At 38.4% G+C, this 20295-nt stretch overlaps 1 protein-coding gene across 2 annotated transcripts in view; it reads right to left on the bottom strand.

Moving 5' to 3' along the window:
- Nucleotides 1–697: 697 nt before the first annotated feature.
- LOC107821617 (kinesin-like protein KIN-12C) overlaps nt 698–20295 on the bottom strand; it is a 36972-nt gene continuing 17374 nt past the window's right edge. Inside the window, exons 18-30 of one of the 2 annotated variants that reach the window (XR_012698674.1) lie at nt 9725–9791; nt 7618–9558; nt 6184–7422; nt 5993–6100; nt 5642–5802; nt 5471–5543; nt 5299–5369; nt 4461–4706; nt 2231–2329; nt 2073–2147; nt 1948–2006; nt 1548–1659; nt 698–1447 (exon numbers count right to left, since the gene is read on the bottom strand). Coding sequence is in view for 1 of the 2 variants with exons in the window: in XM_075229587.1 (XP_075085688.1) it covers nt 1202–1447; nt 1548–1659; nt 1948–2006; nt 2073–2147; nt 2231–2329; nt 4461–4706; nt 5299–5373; nt 5471–5543; nt 5642–5802; nt 5993–6100; nt 6184–7422; nt 7618–9558; nt 9725–9791 (4501 nt within the window). In the remaining variant the exon portion in view is untranslated. Of the gene's footprint in view, nt 1448–1547; nt 1660–1947; nt 2007–2072; nt 2148–2230; nt 2330–4460; nt 4707–5298; nt 5374–5470; nt 5544–5641; nt 5803–5992; nt 6101–6183; nt 7423–7617; nt 9559–9724; nt 9792–20295 lie in introns of both variants that reach the window. The other variant, XM_075229587.1, reaches the window with a different exon arrangement.

The following is a 20295-nucleotide window of genomic DNA, read 5'->3' as shown; positions in this document are numbered from 1 at the left end:
TGCTCGAGACCTTAAGTCACTGAACGGGACGTAAATTCTTAAAACGACAAGTCGGGTCGTTATAATTGTTTACTTAAAGTCAAACCTTGATAAATTCCTCCAACTTAAAGCTTCCAAATTAAGAATCACTCCACCAAAATCGAACATCAAAACCAACCATACACGCAAGTCATAGTACATCTTATGAAGCTACTCAAAGTCTCAAACCACCTAACAAAATGCTAAAACTCAAAACGATCAATCACCGTCACATTGATATTATAAGTCCGTAGAAATCCAAACAGCAATAGTTATTTCAGGGATTTACGCAAATATTCTTTAGTCACATCAGGCCATTCTCAATAGTGTATTGAGGACGTCCTCCTCTTTTACTCACTCAAAAAATGCAGTACCTCAGGTTCAGTTGGATAATCAATTATAGCGCAGTCCCCCTCAACTGTCATTGCCTACATAATAAGAGGGTCGGCAACCATCTGTAACACCTTTTGCGAATGTGTGGTGCATGAGGGCCTGCATGTGCTCTAGATACTTCAGGTTTCGTCCAAGGGATACTCCTCTGCATAGTTCATGTGCTTCTTTTCAAATTCACGCATGTAATGTGTTCAGAAGTTTATAGAGTTGGACAATACTTTTATTATTTATAAAAACAAAACAAAAAGGTACAAAATGCTGTAAAATAGAGATGGGGATCTGGTCGTATGTAGTAAACACACCAATTAATATACACCAATTACACTTCAATTCTGAAGTAGTTCGTATCGGCATAGATTGCCTTTGATATGTAATTACAGAAATAATTACAAACATTTAGAATTTGTGCTATGACAATAACCACACGCTCTGTCCCAATTCCGGCTGTTCAGGAAGGAGGTTGGTCACCACTTTCCTACGGACTCAAAGACACTCAACAAGCCAATATCACCCCAACCTAAGAAAAAAATACATATAGTATATGATACAACTGATAATTACCTTCCATCAAAATAATACTAACAATTATATGCACATTAAACCATTATCTGCAGCTCCGAATTTCTATTAGTGATATTTGCTTTTGTGAACTTATGAAACTTGATTCTGAGCAGACTGCCTGTGATTGACAAGTTTAGGCTTTTTGCTCTCTTTGCTTGGCAGTTGATTATCCTTGTAATACATAGGAGCTGTCTTGCAGAGACTCCCGCATGCCAAACCTATATTGAGCTCACCTCAATTTTGTTTCCTTACCACAACCATTCAGGTTGTCACGTGTACCAAGGTTATCCGCCTCATGAGCCAGAGAAAGTTTGTCCCTTGCTCCTAAAACCAACTTCTGAGGACAACCCAGCCTTTGGCTAAGATCAATTTCTTTCAATCTTGCCAAGGCACCCATTTGAGTCTGTCTTCTCAAGAGCCTTTTAACCATATCATCCAGTTCCACAATTTTTCTCTGTAAGTTGGTTCTATCCATCTGTGAACACGGTGGGAAATGGAACAGCAATATCATTATTAACTAATGCACCAGTATAACATTTATCTCCTAATATGGGCAAGAGAAGAAAAGTTCATACTGTCAGCATTTCATTTTGAGCAGTCAGCAACTGATCACGTTCTCGTAACTGTTCTATGCACATCTGGGATGATAACACGTCTGCCTCACTTTTTTTCACTTTCAAAATGTATCTAAAAATTGGTAAATAGTCAGAACCCATCATATAGCATCCTACAACCAGAATCTAAGTAGAATATTATACTGGTTATTCTCAAATACTAGAAGATTTATCAATCCTATGCACTTTCTGGAAGAACTTGAATGATAATTTGAGTAACTCCAAGAGAAACACTATTTAATTGATTGGCCTCTCATTCAATAAGACACTCCACTGCCAATCATACTACTAATATGACATATCATTCCTTGTCTACTCAGTACCGGTTAAATTTAAGAATGAGGAAGACAAAGTAACTTACCTCTCTCTTTCTTCAACTAGATCATCAATTTGTCTCCTTAGATCTGAAAGTTGTCTCTCCTGTAATAACATAAACCAGTGTAAGGCTCACAATGAAAATAAGTATTTGTTTCCTATTAAGCATACCATTGCAATGCGCTCTTCTGATTGTTGCTGAGCCTCCTCTACAAATTTTTGCAGTTGATACTGCTTTATCAAATTCTAGAACATACAGAAAAAAAGTCCTTTAAAACGCAGAAGCAGAAATACACAAGAAAATAAAGAGGTTTTAGTTGGGAACATACTGCATAACTAGTCATGTCCAGCTTGACACCAAGCAAATCCCGAATTACATCATGTGTCATGTTTTCTGTTGCAGCCAGTCTACTGTTCAGCATACAAATCTGACAACAGATAGAGTCATAAATATGTGCAGAAAGAGTAATCATATCAAATCATACTATATTGTAAATGCGAGGACTTTTAGTTGAAGTTGTTTTATTAAAATATCCTTCAGAAATTGAATGACCATATCACCCTCTTAATTTACCCTCTAAAATATCTCTCATTAAATGCTTTACGCCTCTTTCTCCCTCCTTTCTATTCCTCTATACGAACTTTTTAATTTCAGATATTTGATGTTGGATTATAAAGTCTAACTTGGAGTGGTAGGAAAACTTATGTTGGCATTAAAAATATGTTCAATGTATATGGTGTTCTTTGTCAAAAAAAAAAAACAAATGGTGTGAATTCACAACTAAAGATCATGAAATATTAATGTGGCAATTAAAAGTTCCATCTTTAATACAAGGAAATATAGGACGACTGAATGGGCGGGGGAGGTTACATTTGGAATGAATGGGAGATAAAAAGTCAAAGAATTGTTTGGATCAACTTTTGTGGCTTTATATTTCCCTTTCCTGAGAATTCATTTACTCCCATTAGTTTTGCAATGACATTTTTAGATGAAGAACTTTCTATAATACATCCAGTATCATAGCATGGGAAATTAGACATACTATGCCATGTACATTTCGGAAGCATAGTAATGAAGAAATATAATTTAATGCTTATGCTTGATGTTTTTATGACTTATTAGTAGTTTCCTTTTTATTTCTTTTGACTAAAATATTCTTATGATGAGATCTCATGGATTCAATTTGTGTAACAGCAAAGCTATTTTTTCTGTTTGTTGTCCTTACTTTCCTTTTTCCTCTTTTGTGAACCACTCTTAGCTTATGTCTTTTGTTTGTTTTTACTTGATATCAATATTTGATGTATTGATGTTCCACATAACATCTTCGTCCTTTTCTTTTACTTTTGTGATATTTTTAAATTATTGATTTATTTGTTACATTTATTTTTATTTGCGTCATTGTTCCAAGATCAAAGATAAGCATGGTCATGTTAAACGCCATATATTTTCACTGCAAAGAAGCTTAGAGATATTTTTTCATGTTTTAATTGTGATTCCTCATGTTAAAGATATTTCTCCATCTTCTTAGAATGTGCATGCTTGTTTGGAGTTGTAAAGCAAGTACATAACTCATATAGCGAATTTCCAATAAAGATTCGAAGATTTCTATAAATCAGGGTTCTTGCTTTATTGAGTTGGCTAAATATGATTAACAAACTTGCATTTTTTTCTTTTATCGACTTTAATTTTATAACTCAAACATATCTTTAAAACTATTTTATATTGGTACCCAATAATATGAGGTACAAGCACAACGCGCGTGCCTAGAAACTAGTTATAATATAAAAGCGGCAGGAGCTCTTTGAAACTTGGAAGGGCAGAAGATGAACGGATAGTTATAGCACTGTTGAGACAATAACCAAGAGTAACTTTGTTGGTTTTCTGAAATGAGAAGTAGATATATCAACAGGCGATGAGATACAATTGCATATCTGCCACTTAAGTCATGTACACTCGTGATTTGGTCTTAAATTGTGCAACCTATTTAGATTGCTTCAGTTCATGGAATGGAACAAGGTCGTGATAGATTGCCTCTATTAGATCTTTGCTAATATACTTCACAAGTTCTTAAATATATATCAATAGCCTTTACTCCTATTAAGGAGGAGCAACATATAAAATATGTACAGTGACAGAATTCCCCATTTTTTTGTAGAGCTTAGCAGTAAAATGGCAGTTCTTTTTCATTAACGGTGGTGTCTGGTTTAATCTTACCTTAGGAATCCACCTGGTTCTTGCTACCTCCCACTCTCCCACCAGTACAAGTACCAAGTAACTTTGCACACCAAGGCTTAAGGAAATGAGAACACGTTACATAGTGTTACTGATGAGATTTGAACTGAGCAGGTAAAAGCTATTGTTATTCATGCTTATATATGATTTCGTGATAACATCTCAGACTGAAGGTTGATGTGGATTACTAAATTTACAATATCCCAAAAGTTGCTAAAGTATCATCTTTAGGAACCACCCCACGAGCAAAGGCATTAGCTTTCTGCAGCTACCATGTCTAATATATGACTCCTGCATGAAAAACTTTATTATCTAAAAGTACATACCTCCTTCTGTTTTTGAGCCTGTAACACCTCTAGCTCTTCTATGTGAAATTTAGCTGCTGACAGTTCCTGGTCTTTCTCACTATTCATCTGCTGAACCAAACTGGAAATGCATCTGAAAGGTGAGCTTGAACCTCTTGTCCTGGTTGAGCTTGAGCACTTCTCTGTCTTATCTGAAGTTGGTCCTCCATTTAGTGTGTTTAATGAGTGAGTTTCAAGTCCATGCAGCACTGCCTCCAACTCCTTGTACTGATATCATAAATGGCGAATGAGAGCTGGTAACTGTCTCATATTTATAAGCATCATATCACCATACAGAAAACTACGGCACAGAGATTTGGCTACAGCTCCAAGTGGACTGTGCAGTCTCTAGCGTGGAACTTACATTAGAAGATTGTAAATGGTTTTTCCTTTCCAATTGTAATTATAAATTCCTTTCCCATAAAAAGCTGTGAGTCCAAAGAAATTTTTAAGTCTAGTATGGGCAATATTCAAAGATTTTCCATAAGTAGAAACTCACAGCATAAGTTTCAACAACAACTCAGTAAAATCCCTCGAGTGGGGTATGGGGAGGCTAGTGTGTACACAGACCTTACCCCTACCCTGGGGGGTAGAGAGGCCGTTTCTGATAGACCCTCGGCCACAGCATAAGTTTCACTTTGCAGAATTAATTTTAATGCCTGAAGTAAATTCAGTGGATTCCCTAGCACTAGGCTTAAAATGTGGATTTTGAAATCTCGTCCTGAGAAACGAATTAGAGATACAGAGGTTTTGCTACTTGATTTTGTTATTTACTTGCTCACAACTATAGGTTATATGGACTTGCTATGCTTTACAATACCTTTTGTTGATACTGTGATGCTTGGGCTTGGGCGTGCAACAAGATTTCTGAAATGTATTCCTTGTATTGTTCTATCTACAGCATATAAACCAAAGCTAAGTATTATGTGGAAAATATGGCTGGACAAAAAGTCTTATAATGAAAGAAATCAACCTGTGACACAAGAACCTACCTCTTTAGTTAGCTCTGCTTTTTCTTCTTCAAGATCTCCTATTCGGTAATAAACCTCAGTAGGCTCCACGAACCTGCCATATAGTTTCTTGATCAATGTCACATCATATACCATATCATGGTTATGTATCAAATCATCCTGTATGCAATTAAACCACATGAACTTTCTGACCTCGAAAATTGATCCTTTGTGGACAGTTCACCTGAGCTCTTCATGTCCATACTTCGAGAGTTCTCAACCATTAATAATCTTTTTCTTAGCGCTTGAAGTTCCAGTTCTAATGAATCTCTAATCAGGCGATCTCTTTCTACCTCTTCTTCCATTTCATGTACCTCAAAAAGGGGATAAAATAAAGGACCTGAATTTCTTAACATCAAACCAACAGAATAAAGCTTGCTCATTCCACATTTAAAGGAGAGCTCAACTTGAATTAAAAAGTTGCACTACTCCTGATTTTGCCAGGGGCCAATGAACAGTGGGCATTTTCAAGTCTGAACATATTTAAAATGTGGAAAGGCTTACCTTATTCTCCAGTACATTTATGGTGCCGTCAAGTTCCTCAACTGAGTGTTCTAAAATCTTAACCTCCTCATCTTTTTGTTCAGCATACATTTTACTGGCTTCTGATGCCTGGTAAATTAAGAAGTAAGTCATCAGTGCAGGACATGTCCATCAAAGTTTAACTAGTTAAATATTCTTCAGAAAATACAAACCTGGTGAGCTTGTACAGCAATAGCTTCATTCTCATCAGCTAGTGAACATGCCATATCAAGCCTGTCTTGCAGGAACCGGAGTTGTTCAAGAAGCTGGTTCTTTTCTCCAGTAACCCTCTTGAGATCATCTTCTGTATCTTTATCTGTCATCGATGGTATCAGTTGTTTCTCTGCAGAGGAGGTCAGCCGAAGAATTTCACTTTCTAGGCTTTTCACAATCTCTCTTTGTTCTTCCAACTCATCCTCTGTTTGAGACTTCTTCAGACAAAGATCATCTAAAAGAGCTCTCAACTCAGAGTTTTGATTTGAGAAAGTATCCGATTCTCTTCTAGTCTCTTCAAGATCAGATTTTGAGGCAAATAGATCACTCTCCATCTCTTTCAGCCGATTTTCAAGAGTTCTGTGCTGAATGAGCATTTCATCTAGTTGATGTTCTTTAGTAGATAACTCATTTTGAGCTTGATCCAAAGCTGCAATTAACTTTTCAACTTCATCCGTGATATCCTTTCTGCTAGAAGCTGATTCTTGCAATAAGCTAATGTCAAATAGCAAACCTTTCAGCAAAGCTTCTTTTCGTTCCAATTCTTTTCTAAGCTCCAAATTTTCATTTTTGCTGTTAATCTGGTCTAAACCCAACTCTTTATCCTCCATTTTTCCAAAGCTTGTAATTCCATCCAGTTCTTCTTTATCCATTATCATGCCAATATTACAACTTCCGCAACTTCTCCCCAAGTCACGTATAGAATCTATAGCTTCGCAACGGTATAGCACAGTAGAGGATATCCCATTCTTCATAGTGTCAAAAACAATACCTTCTAGTAATAAATTTGAGTTGCTAATGAGGTTCAGTGTCTCTTCTGCCATTCTAAAAGCATCAGCAAACAATGTTTTCAAAAATTCCTCCACATCTTTTTGCATATCCAAGAAAGACCCTTCAAGCAAGGACATTGTATTTGAAATTTCTTGCAAGCTGCAACAGGCCTCATCCTGTAGTATTCCTATTTCTTCATCTCTCTGTCGAATGGAGGACTTAAGTTGTTTGACATCTTCAACCAAGCTTGCTTTCTGCTCCAGTAATTCCTCTTCTGCTTGTCTCAACATAGAAGTCAATTTTTTTTCATTTTCATTCACTTTAACCAGAGTATTTAACGTGTAATCTACTTCTTTGATGGTTGAGAAGGCGAGCTCAAACTTCTTAAAGAAGTTTTTCTCTTCAGTGATTTCGTCACCAGTTTCTTCCTGCAAGCTCAGAATGAACCCCAAGAAAACAATAGTAAATTTTCAGAACTTACGAGAGCAGGGAACTACTTTATCTAGTAATACAAAGATAAAACCACAACAATTTGACCTCTTTTCTTACCTAAGCGATAAAAGGATGTTAAGTTTCAGAATTCAATTTAAGTTTATTGAAAAACTATTTGACATCTGTATTACCTCTCTCCTGTAGTTGCAGCTAAATTCAGCTCCATGCATCATCATTTTATGACCCTGAATTATTTCATTTTGTTGATTCTTGATTGGCTGCTGGTCATTCAGTTTTGCAAGTTCAGCTGAATCAGAGAGATACATCACTGGGGGTGAGCCCTCTCCTTTCTCATTGAAAACGGAATAAAACTGAGCATTTATTTTGGCAAAAGCACCATATGCCATTTTAAAATCCCTCCTCAAATGCAGTAGTGTTGTGCCTTCTAGATTCAAATTCTTCGGTATGCTTTGTGAATTACAACTGTGGGGAGATGTATTTGACCTTTTTCCTGAAGCAACACTTTCAGTTGAAAGATTAGAACATGAAGCCAAACAGTCAGTTGTCCATCCATCTGATTCACTTGGATCCTCAGTTGTATCAGGACATAGATGCAAATTCAAAATTCTGCTAAGATTTGCTGTGATGTGATTCAGTTTCTCGTTTGTTTCAACAAGTTCATACCTAATCTGATGCAGCAGTTTCTGCTGTTTGTTATGGTCATGAAGCTTACTGGTATCACTTGATGGAAATCCAACTGCATGGTACTGAGAACTACCATTTTCTATTAGATCATAGAACTTATTCCTCATCTGATGGATAAGATCTAGAAATTCTTGATTGAACTCCTTGCACAAGCAAATCATTTTATAGGCGTCTGATTGGAGGCCTGACAGATAGTTTTGTGCATCAAAGCAAAGAGCATTTACAGCATTCTCCACCTCCAGTAGCTTTAACATTGCCAACTCAATATTATTTTCATTAGCTATCAATGCTAATACACTTTCACTTGAACTGTCTCCTTTTGTGAGGTTTCTGTCAAGACTATCAGATCCATCATTTGCAGAAAATGAAGCAGCATGAACCTCAGCGGTGTGGTTCCCCTTGTGCAGCAGATGTTTTTCTACAGATTCCAACCTACTGATTTGATCATCTAAAGAAGAAACTAGCTGGAATGCTTCCTTGTCGCTTGACTCATTGTCTAACTGCTGAGCTTGAGTAAAAGCCATTGTTGCACCTTTCAGAGAATTCAATTTCTCATCCATTTGCAATATGACCCGTTGTGCTTCTTCCAAACTCCTTCTTAACAAAAGAATGGTTTCTTCCTTCTCAACACAAATTTTAGCAGCTCTCTCAACATGTCCACCAATGCAAGCATTGATGTCAGGAAATGAGCAAGCTATATGTTCTATGTGGGAGGAAGCATCTCGCAGGGACTTAGAGCCATCTACTAGAAAGGATGTTAGCTCCAAAGTTGCTATTTCCCATTCCATGCACAGCGCCTCTATTTCTTCCTCTTTAGCTTCCAGATTGTTCTTTAAACTCATGTTTTCATCAGCCATTAAGCATAATTTCTCCTGTAGTTCGGACTTCATTGCAACAATCTCTTCCTGCATATGAAGAATCGCTTTAGTTGTTTCTGTTTCAACTTCCTCACGCACTAACTCAGTTTGGTGTTCCTCTGACAACTTTAATGCATGATCCTCCAGATATTGGCTATTAAGCAAGTGAGCCTCCCCAAGGTCCTTGGACATTTTCTCCAACTTAGCTTGCAAAGCCACCATGCAGAGGTCTCCATTACTGTCCTGATTTTCAAAAACAGAGCCTCTTGATTCATGGCTATCAGGTTTAGGCCTGTGTTGTATTCCAGCCCTTTCAGTTTCACACAGCTGCTTAGACAGCCTTTGATTTTCTTCCCTTGTGAATTCTAGCTCTTCTATTAGCTTAACTTGTTCCTCTTCCATTGCTTCCATCAAGGATCTTGCTTCAACCAACTGTTTCATTATATCTTTATGCTGCGAAATGGAGGCCCAATCAATTTCGACAACTTCTTGATGTTTGGATTCTCCACCTTCTAGTGGGTCTTGTGATGCCCTGTTTACTTTATCAGCTTCAGTTGATATGGTCTCCACCTGTTAAAGTACCGGTTAGACAACAGCATAAACAAAGAGTTCAGTATCTCAATTGATTTAATCTTCCTTGCCTCTATATCTGCAAATAATTTTCCGGCTTGGGATTTCTATATGTCAAGGAGGAAAATTTAATCCTTGTTACGGAAAAAATGTAGGATCCTCTTACAAAATCAAATGCAGCTTGGTTAAGGTTCACATGTTTTCCCAATTCTCCTTGCAATTCATCAACCTCACTGCAAACCGAAAGACAGATCAGAAGCGGAACCAAAAAAAAAACTTTTGAATGAGAACAGTAATGAAATTTGAACTCTCATTTCATTGAGGCATTACTAAGAGAGTAAAGTTTGCCATGCTGTTTGGATGTCAAGAAAGAAAGTATCAATCTTGTCACACCATAGTTTTGAAATTATAACTTAGAAGGGTAAAATTAATATATGTATTTTGACAAATACCCATGAACGCTCGCACACCCGCACACATATATGAGTTCCACTCATTTGGTAAGCGATATAAGCAATCTTTGTGCTCCGAAAGAAATTAAATTTGCTGAATAGCATTGAACCACCTCATCTAAAAGTTAAAATGTTAGAGAGGAGACACTTCCATTTATTTATTTATTTAGGTCTAAAACACGACCCTCACATGCCGGCACTAATTCTTTTTCTTGGGCCAAGCACATTAAAATAATTTAGCTTTTGTGTGGTGGTGAGACTGAACGCAAAACCTCTATCTGCTCTACTACCATGCTAAATAGTGGTGGACATGTCATGACTTGAGAAATGCAGCTGTTAAGTGGTTAGTCATGGATAGTGTCCCACATCGGAAAGTAGATATCTATTATTATGTAATCACTGTATATAAATAGGGCGTTGTACAACACTTAAGATAATAAATATAAAACTTTTCCGTGCTATACTTCTCACATGGTGTCAGAGCGTTGGTGAGAAACATCCAGGAAAAAAAACTCCGCCAGACAGTCGCCGTGTGTCAATTTCCAGCGACTTCTAGGACTTTTATTGCGTCATCTAACGTTCCCTCCAGTGTTGTGCTAAAACCAACACCACCACAGGGTCCTACACCCTCCGGTGACCAAACCCCAGAAAACCCCGCCGGACACACGCGCCCACACGTGCCGACCAGAGGGAAGAAAATTCCAGCGAGATCTCCTCATGCACCGGCGCGTGAGCTGCTTTCCGGTCAGTTTCTAACATAAGTTCTTTTGGACAGCTTGCTCGCGAGGCTATTCCGAGCCTATCCATCCGCGTTACATCAAATTCCGACAACTTTTTTATTTTCCGGCGACTATTCAGTTTCCGGCGAGATAAGTGTTTTTTCTTCACTATTCGTGTGAGCTTTTTAGTGTTCTTGATTGTATGTGCTATTTGGTCCAACAATGTCTTTGGGGCTTCATATTTTTGGTTCTAAAAACATGGGTTCTGGAAATTCAAGTTTGATGATTACTTCGGAACCCTTAATGGGAAGTTCAAACTACTTAGCCTGGGCTTCTTCTGTTGAGTTGTGGTGCAAGGGTTAAGGTGTTCAAGATCACCTAGTCAAGAAGACTAGTGGTGGAGATGAAAAGGCCAAAGCACTCTGGGAGAAAATTGATGCTCAATTATGTAGTTTGTTGTGGCGATCGATTGATTCCAAGTTAATGCCTTTGTTTCGTCCATTCCAGACATGTTATTCAGCTTGGGAGAAGGCTCGTACTTTATACACTAATGATATATCTCGCTTTTATGATGTGATATCTCGGATGACAAGCTTAAAGAAACAAGAATTGGATATGCTACTTACTTGGGACAAGTGCAGGCAGTTATGAAGGAATTTGAGAAGTTGATGCCAGTCACTGCTAGTGTTGAACAACAACAAGAGCAACGACAGAAGATGTTTCTAGTTCTTACACTTGCTGGATTGCCTAATGACCTTGACTCAGTGAGAGATCAAATTTTGGCTAGTCATTCGGTTCCTACAATTGATGAATTATTCTCTCTGTTTCGTCTTGCTGCGCCACCCAGTCGCACAGTGATCTCACCACCAACTGTTGACTCCTCTATTCTCGCATCTCAGACAATGGAAAATCGGACATCTCAGGCTATGGAGAATCGGAGGAGGTCGTTTTGGGAGATCTCGATCCAAATGTTCTTATTGTAATAAACTTGGACACACTCGTGAAATATGTTATTCTTTACATGGTCGACCACCCAAAAACGCTCATGTTGCTCAAACCGAGACTACAGGTAACCAGGAATTTTCTTTATCTGAAAGGGAATATAATGAGTTCCTTCAATATCAAGCAAGTAAGCAGACATCTCCACAAGTAGCCTCGGCTGCTCAGATTGATACTCCCGTTGCTGGTAATTCTTTTGCTTATGTTTCTAAGTCAAGTACTCTTGGACCGTGGGTCATGGACTCAGGAGCTTCTGATCATATCTCTGGTAATAAATTACTTTTGTCGAACATTGTGTATTCGTAGTCTCTTCCTACTGTTTCTTTAGCCAATGGGTTCCAAACTAAAGCAAAAGGAGTTGGACAAACTAATCCCTCATCTTCTGTCACTCTAGATTCCGTTCTTTATGTCTCTGGTTATCCATTTAGTCTTGCATATGTTAGTTGTAGAAAAAGCAGACAGGAACAGTTTGATTCTTTAAACAAGCAGGTTTTGGCTTCTTTTTTAGCACCCTAATTCTCTTGTTGGCTTTGATACCATGAAATAAAATAGAGAAAAAGGTTGACTCGTGCCCTCCATTGTGGCATATATTTTATTGATGATTCTTTTATTATGCAGGACTGCAGTACGGGGCAGACGATTGGCACAGGGCTTGAATCACAAGGGTTTTACTACCTTCACTCACTCAATCCTTCCACAGCATGTCCAGTTACAGATCCTCCAGACCTAATTCACTGAAGTTTAGGACATCCGAGTTTATCCAAGCTTCAGAAGGTGGTGCCTAGTTTATCTAGATTAGATTGTGAGTCGTGTCAACTTGGAAAACATACCCGAGCCACATTTCCGCGTAGTGCTGAGAGTCGTTCAGAGTCTGTTTTTTCTTTAGTTCATTCTGATATATGGGGTCCTAGTAGAGTTAGTTCAACCTTAAGATTTCGTTATTTTGTTAGTTTCATTGATGATTACTCAAGATGTACATGGATTTTCCTAATGAAAGATCGTTCTAAGTTGTTTTCTATCTTCCAGAATTTTTGTGCTGAAATTAAAAATCAATTTGGTGTTTCTATTCGCACTTTTCATAGTGATAATGCTTTAGAATACTTATCCTCTCAATTTCAGCAGTTTATGACCTCTCAAGGAATTATCCATCAAACATCTTGTCTGTATACCCCTCAGCATAATGGGGTAGCAGAGAAAAAGAATAGGCATCTCATTGAAACTACTCGCAGACTTCTCATTCAGTCCCATGTTCCGCAGCGTTTTTGGGGCAATGCAGTTCTTACAGCTTGTTACTTCATTAATCGAATGCCTTCATCTACTATCCAGAATCAGTTTTCACACTCAGTATTGTTCCCTCAGTCACCCTTATACTCTCTTTCTCCACGTGTTTTTGGGAGTACATGTTTTGTTCACAACTTAGCTCCTGGAAAAGATAAGTTAGCTTCTCGTGCTCTTAAGTGTGTCTTCCTTGGTTATTCTTGGGTTCAAAAGGGGTATCGCTGCTACTCACCTGACCTTCGTAGATATCTTATGTCAGCTGATGTCACATTTTTTGAGTCTCAACCTTACTTTACTTCTTCTGATCATCTTAATATATCTGAGGTCTTACATATACCTACTTGACACCCACAACACCACCACAACCACAACTACCTATACATACTTTTGAGGAGTCTACAGTTGTTCCTCCTACTTCTTCTGATCATTTTAATATATCTGAAGTCTTACTTGTACCTACTTGTGAGGAATCCACACCCACAGCACCATCACAACCACAACTACATATACATACTTTTGAGGAGTCTACAGTTGCTCCTCCTACATCCCCAGCCGCAAGGCCACCACTCTTGACTTATCATCGTCGTCCACGTCCAGCATCAGGCCCAGGTGATTCACGTCCTACATCAAATTCTGCACCTACTACGGACTTGTCTCCTCTTAGTCAACCAATTGCACTCTGCAAAGGTATACGATCCACACTTAATCCTAATTCACATTATGTCGGTTTAAGTTATCATCGTCTGTCATCACCCCATTATGCTTTTATATCATCTTTGTCCACTATTTCTATCGCTAAATCTACAGGTGAGGCACTATCTCATCCAGGATGGCGACAGGCTATGATTGACGAGATGTCTGCTCTACATGCGAGTGGCACTTGGGAGCTTGTTCCTCTTCCTTTAGGTAAGTCTACAGTTGATTGTCGTTGGGTTTATGCAGTCAAAGCCGGTCCGGATGGCCAGGTTGATCGGCTTAAGGCTCGTCTTGATGCAAAAGGATACACTCAGATTTTTTGGCTTGATTATAGTGACACTTTCTCTCCCGTGGCTAAAGTAGCATCTGTTCGCCTCTTTTTGTCCATGGTTGTTGTACGTCATTGGCCTCTTTATCAGTTAGAAATTAAGAATATTTTTTTCCACGGTGATCTTGAGAAAGAAGTTTATATGGAACAACCACCTGGTTTTGTTGCTCAGGGGGAGTCTAGTGGTCTTGTATGCCGATTGCATAGGTCACGATGTGGTTTGAAACAGTCCCCTCGAGCTTGGTTTGGTAAGTTCAGCACAGTTATTCAGGAGTTCGACATGACTCGTAGTGAAGCTGATCACTCTATGTTTTATCAGCATTCTGCTCCTAATCTGTGTATTTATATGGTGGTTTATGTTGATGATATTGTTATTACTGGCAATGATCAGGATGGTATTACTAATCTGAAACAACATCTCTTTCAGCACTTCCAAACTAAAGATCTGGGCAGATTGAAGTATTTTCTAGGTATTGAGGTCGCTCAGTCTAGCTCAGGTATTGTTATTTCATAGCGGAAGTATGCCTTAGACATTCTTGAGGAGACTGGAATGATGGGTTGCAGACCTGTTGACACTCCTATGGATCCGAATGCTAAGCTTCTGCCAGGACAGGGGGAGCCTCTTAGAGATCCTACGAGATATAGGAGGTTGGTTGGCAAATTGAATTACCTCACGGTGACTAGACCTGACATTTCTTTGCCTGTGAGTGTTGTAAGTCAGTTTATGGATTCTCCCATGCAGTTGTTCGCATTCTTCGGTATATAAAGTCAGCTCCATGCAAAGGATTATTATTCGCGGATCGAGGCCACGAGCAGATTGTTGGGTACACACATGCTGATTGGGCAGGATCACCTTCTAATAGACGCTCTACGTCTGGATATTGTGTTCTAGTAGGAGGTAATTTGGTCTCTTGGAAGAGCAAGAAACAGAATGTAGTTACTCGATCTAGCGCCGAAGAAGAATATCGGGCCATGGCTATGGCAACGTGTGAGCTAGTTTGGGTCAAGCAGTTGCTCAAGGAGTTGAAGTTCGAAGAAATCAACAAGATGGAGCTGGTGTGTGATAATCAAGATGCTCTTCATATTGCGTCAAATCCAGTGTTCCATGAGAGGACGAAACACATTGAGATCGACTGTCACTTTGTCAGAGAAAAGATATACTCAAGAGATATTGTTACAAAGTTTGTGAAGTCGAATGATCAGGTTGTAGATATTTTCACTAAGTTTCTTACTGGTTCTCGTATTAGTTACATATGTAACAAGCTCGGTACATATGATTTATATGCACCGCCTTGAGAGGGAGTGTTAAGTAGTTAGTCATGTATAGTGTCCCACATCGGGAAGTAGATATCTATTATTATGTAATCACTGTATATAAATAGGGCGTTGTACAACACTTTAGATAATTAATATAAAACTTTTCCGTGCTATATTTCTCACAGCAGCAATAAAAGAAATGTCGCTAGGGGAGTTCGAAGCTGGGAGGGAAGTACAAGAATAACTAATGCTAAATCGATGGCCGAGATTAATTTTCACTGCATGAGTTTCAAAGGCTCAGATGCTGCCAGCTGGATGAGTCTGTTATAAAACTCAACAAACTAGTCGAGCAGAGTATCACTGAACCAACGGGTATTTTCCCAATTCTCTCTCTTTCTTCTCAAATCGCATCTCCTTCTTTCTCTTCTAATCCTTTCTCTTCTTCTCTTCTACAGATCTGCAGCTCGTTATGGAATCTCAATTAGCTTAGTTTCCATTTTTCTTATTAGTTCTACATCCAGTTGTTTAGTTTGTAATTGTTGATTGGCTTGATTATTAGGAAAGATTTGATTCTGATTGATAAAGATTTGATTCTGATTGAGATTTGATTTTATTCTGATTGATTGTAATTTATTTCCCTTCCTAAAATAGTCATAGGACCTAGTGTATAAATACCTTTCCTTCTGATTTGGCAGAAAATATGGAGACATTCAAGGAGACTTAGGAAGGGAAATAAATTACAATCAATCAGAATAAAATTAAATCTCAATCAGAATCAAATCTTTCCTAATAATTAAGCCAATCAACACGATGACTTGGGTATATTTGTTAAAAGCCAAAAGTGAAGTTTTCTTTTATTTTCAGTCATTTCATAAAATGATTTGCACTCACCTTGATGCTAAAATAAAAATCTTGAGAAATGACAATGGCAGTGAATACATGGATAAAAGACTTGGTGTTTATTTGGAGTCCAATGGGATAGTCTATTAGACTAGTTGTCATTACAATAGTCCACAAAATGGGGTCGCTGAAAGAAAAATTGGCATTTGTTAAAAGTAGCAAGATCTCTTATGTTCACCACGCATCTACCAAAACCTTACTACGGTGATGCTATTCTAGTGGCCGCCTATCTTATCAACAGAATGCCACTTAAAACCCTCAATTTTCAAAGTCCTCTGGAAGCTTTAAAGGGTAAGTATGAATATATTGTTCCTCCAAAGGTGTATTTGCTTTGTCCACACTAGAAATTTTGGGAAACTTGATCCTAGAGCTATAAAGTGTGTTTTCATTGGGTATTCTCCGACACAGAAAGGTTACAAATATTATCATCCTCCCTCTAGGAGATCTTTTGTTAGCAAGGATGTTACCTTTCGAGAATCTGAGCCCTATTTCCGTATAACCTCGTCGCCTCTTCAAGGGGAGAGCAATAAGGAGGAAGAGGTGACTCTACCTAGTTTCATTACTGGACCTCTTGATGACATTGTCACAGGGGAAAGTGAAATTGGAGAAAGAATTCAAGAGGAGACTATTGGGCGTTTGGATAGGCATGATTTGAAAACTTACTCAAGGAGAAATAGAACAGGAGAAGCCATCATGCAATCTACTGAAGCTGAACCTTCTTCTACTGGTGAGTTATCTACATTTCCTAATGAGTTAGATGTGCTTATTGCTCACAGAAAAGGAGTCACATCTTGCACCACCCAAACACCCTTTATCTAATTTTGTCTCCTATAATTCTTTGTCTCCCTCCTATAGAACCTTTGTTTTGTCTATTTCTTCTGTATCTATTCCCCAGAATTGGAGGGAAGCTTTTACAGATCCTAAATGGAAGCAACCTATGATTGAAGAAATGAAGGCCTTGTCAAAAAATAAGACTTGTGAACTTGTCACTTCACCTCCCGATAAGAAGTTGGTTGGCTACAAATGGGTCTTCACTGTGAAGCACGAAGCTGATGGCTCAATCGAAAGATTCAAAGCAAGATTGGTGGCTAAGGGATTTACACAGACTTATTGAGCGGATTATCAAGAGACACTTGCCCCTGTTGCTAAGATGAACACTATTAGAATTCTTTTGTCTTGTGCAGCTAATCTTGATTGAGACTTGCAACAATTTGATGTGAAGAATGCATTTCTTCATGGAGACTTAGAAGAAGAGGTGTATATGGAGATTCCTCCTGGATTTGATACTGCACAAAGTCAAGGAAAGATATGCAAATTGAAGAAAGCCTTGTACAGACTGAAGCAATCTCCCAAAACTTGGTTTGACAGATTCTGCAAAGCAATGATCTCCTTCGGTTACCAACAAAACAATATTGTTCACATCCTCTTCATAAGACATCAAATGGGTAAACTCACGCTTCTCATAATTTATGTTGATGACATAGTAACGACAGGAGAGATGGCCCGATTGAAGAAGTTGTTGGCACATGAATTTGAGATCAAAGATCTAGGAAAATTATAGTACTTCTTGGGAATTGAGGTTGTTAGATCAAAAAGAGAAATCTTTATTTTTCAATGGAAGTATATTCTGGATCTCCTAAAAGAAACTGGTATGGCAGGTTGCAAAAACCAACAGAATCGCTCATTTAAAGTAATCACAAATTACAAACAAAAGTTGGAGAGCTAATTGATAAGGAGAGATATTTCGGGTAGAAGACTCATTTATCTCTCTCATACTAGACCTAACATAGCTTATTCAGTCAGCTTGGTGAGCCAGATCATGCATGATCCCTGAGATCCTCATATGCAAGCTGTCTTTCACATTTTGCAGTATCTTAAGTCTGCTCCAAGCAAAGGTCTACTTTTCTCCAAACATGGTCACCTTCAAGTAGAAGCCTATAGAGTTGCGGATTGGGCTGGATCTTTAGATGATAGAAGATCTACGTCCAGTTACTGTACACTCGTAGGAGGGAATTTGGTTACTTGGAAAAGCAAGAAGCAAAGTGTAGTTGCTAGATCATGTGCGGAAGCATAGCTCTAGGGTGTCTGTGAACTTCTTTGGTTACTAAAATTACTAGAGGAATTGAGACTGCCTGAAAAGCGAAAACTTTCCTTATATTGTGACAACAAGGATGCCATCAGCATAGTTCATAATCCAGTGCAGCATGACCGAACAAAGCATGTAAAAATTGATCGATACTTCATCAAAGAAAAAGTTACTTGAGCTTGTTTCATGTGTCATCAGAAAAGCAGTTAGCCGATGTGTTTACTAAGGGTCTCAACAGACAGACTTTTCATACACTGGTTTGCAAGTTGGACATGTGTGACATCTTTGCACCAACTTGAGAAGTGTTGATTGGCTTAATTATTAGGAAAATTTTGATTCTGAATGAGATTTAATTTTATTCTAATTGATTGTAATTGATTGCAAATTGATTGTAATTTATTTCCCTCCCTAAAATAGTCATAGGACCTAGTGTATAAATACATTTGCTTAGGGATGTAAGAAATACACAGAAATACAAGAAGCCTTTTCCTCTTCACAAAATGTACCGTAATCGCAATTGTTTCATTTCAATACAACAGAGAAAATTGTCCCAAAACTTTATTGACTTCTTCATTAACTAAGTGAGTTCCTGAAAATTGGTATCAGAGCTCTCAAACCTGCAACCTGTGGATTAAACGATGGCGAATGGCACTAGGATGCAAACTATAGATGCGAGGATTACTTAACACGAGGAGATGCTAGCTGAGTTGACGACTGAGCAACAAACTTTGCAGCAGACACAGCTTGGCATTCAAGGAAGCCTGGAATTGATATTGGACAGATTGACTGCTTTGGAGAGACCACCAGCAAATCCAAATGGGGGAGGTTTACTTCCTATGCCGATGCTTGAGGCAAGACAGAATAGGCAAGCTAGATTTACAGTTCCACCTCCCAAGCGGGAATTGCCAAGTTTTGAAGGAAAGGAAACAAGGTATAGCTTAGAAAATGCGAGCGATATTTCAACTTGTATAAAACCATTGAGAATTCTAAGGTTGAAGCGGCTGCTCTTTATTTGTTTAAGTTGTTTAAGACAATCACCTTAAATGGTGCAATAGAACAGGCTAGAATGCAAGAGAAGGCCCTTGAGGCAGTAAGCAAGAAGGACAAAACCACAAGAAAAACCTTACTCGAACACTGGGGTTGCCTCAACTCACAAGGTTTCAACCATGCCAGCTAATAGAATAGGCACTTATAGACTAGTATAGGAAGACTAATCACCTATGTTTCAGATGTGGAGAGAAGTATGCACCAGGGCACCAATGTAGAAACAGGCAACTAAACTGTTTGGTTGGGGAGAGTGATGATAGCCCTGAGGCTCTAGTGGACCCGCCTGAGACTCAAACAGGAGATCCTAATTTAGCTGAGATAATAATTGAAGGAGAGGTTTAACAGGAGATGTTGGAAGCTATTTGTATCAGTGCATTAGCAGGAAACAGTTCTGGCGTGAATTCAATTTTGGTCAAGGTCATTAGCAAGAACAAGAGCCTAACAGTGTTGGGTTGATTCTGGAAGCAGACATAGTTTTATAAATGAGCAAGCAGTGAAGGACACTGGACATGTGTCATTTTACAGTCCCCCAATGAAGGTGATTATTGCTGATGGGAATTATGTCATGTGCAATGCTAGATATGCAGGCTTTAGCTGGAAAATGCAAAATAAACATTTTCAGAAAGATATTAGAATTATACAATTGGGTGGTTGTGATAGTGTTAGGCAATGATTGGATGAAAAAGTATAATCCCACCAAGTTTGATCATGAAAAGAAGTGTGTTACAATAGGGAGGAAGGGCAACAAGACTGTGCTACATGCCATACCTGAAGCAGGCAGTTTGAGCTTTATCAATGGGAGTTCTATGGGAAAATTATTGAGGAAGGGGCAAACACTTATGGCTCATTTGTTCATGGTAAGTGTAACCGGCTACCTGAACAGGAAGACATAGATGATCCAATACAAGAGGTGCTTGAAAGGTACAAAGATATTTTTGCAAAACCTAAAGCATTGCCTCCTTCCAGATCATTAGA

Source organism: Nicotiana tabacum, chromosome 14 (genome assembly GCF_000715075.1).
Source record: "Nicotiana tabacum cultivar K326 chromosome 14, ASM71507v2, whole genome shotgun sequence".
NCBI classification, from domain to species: Eukaryota; Viridiplantae; Streptophyta; class Magnoliopsida; order Solanales; family Solanaceae; genus Nicotiana; species Nicotiana tabacum.
The sequence above is the reverse complement of the archived record's forward strand: the minus strand, read 5'-3'. Positions and strand labels throughout refer to the sequence as shown.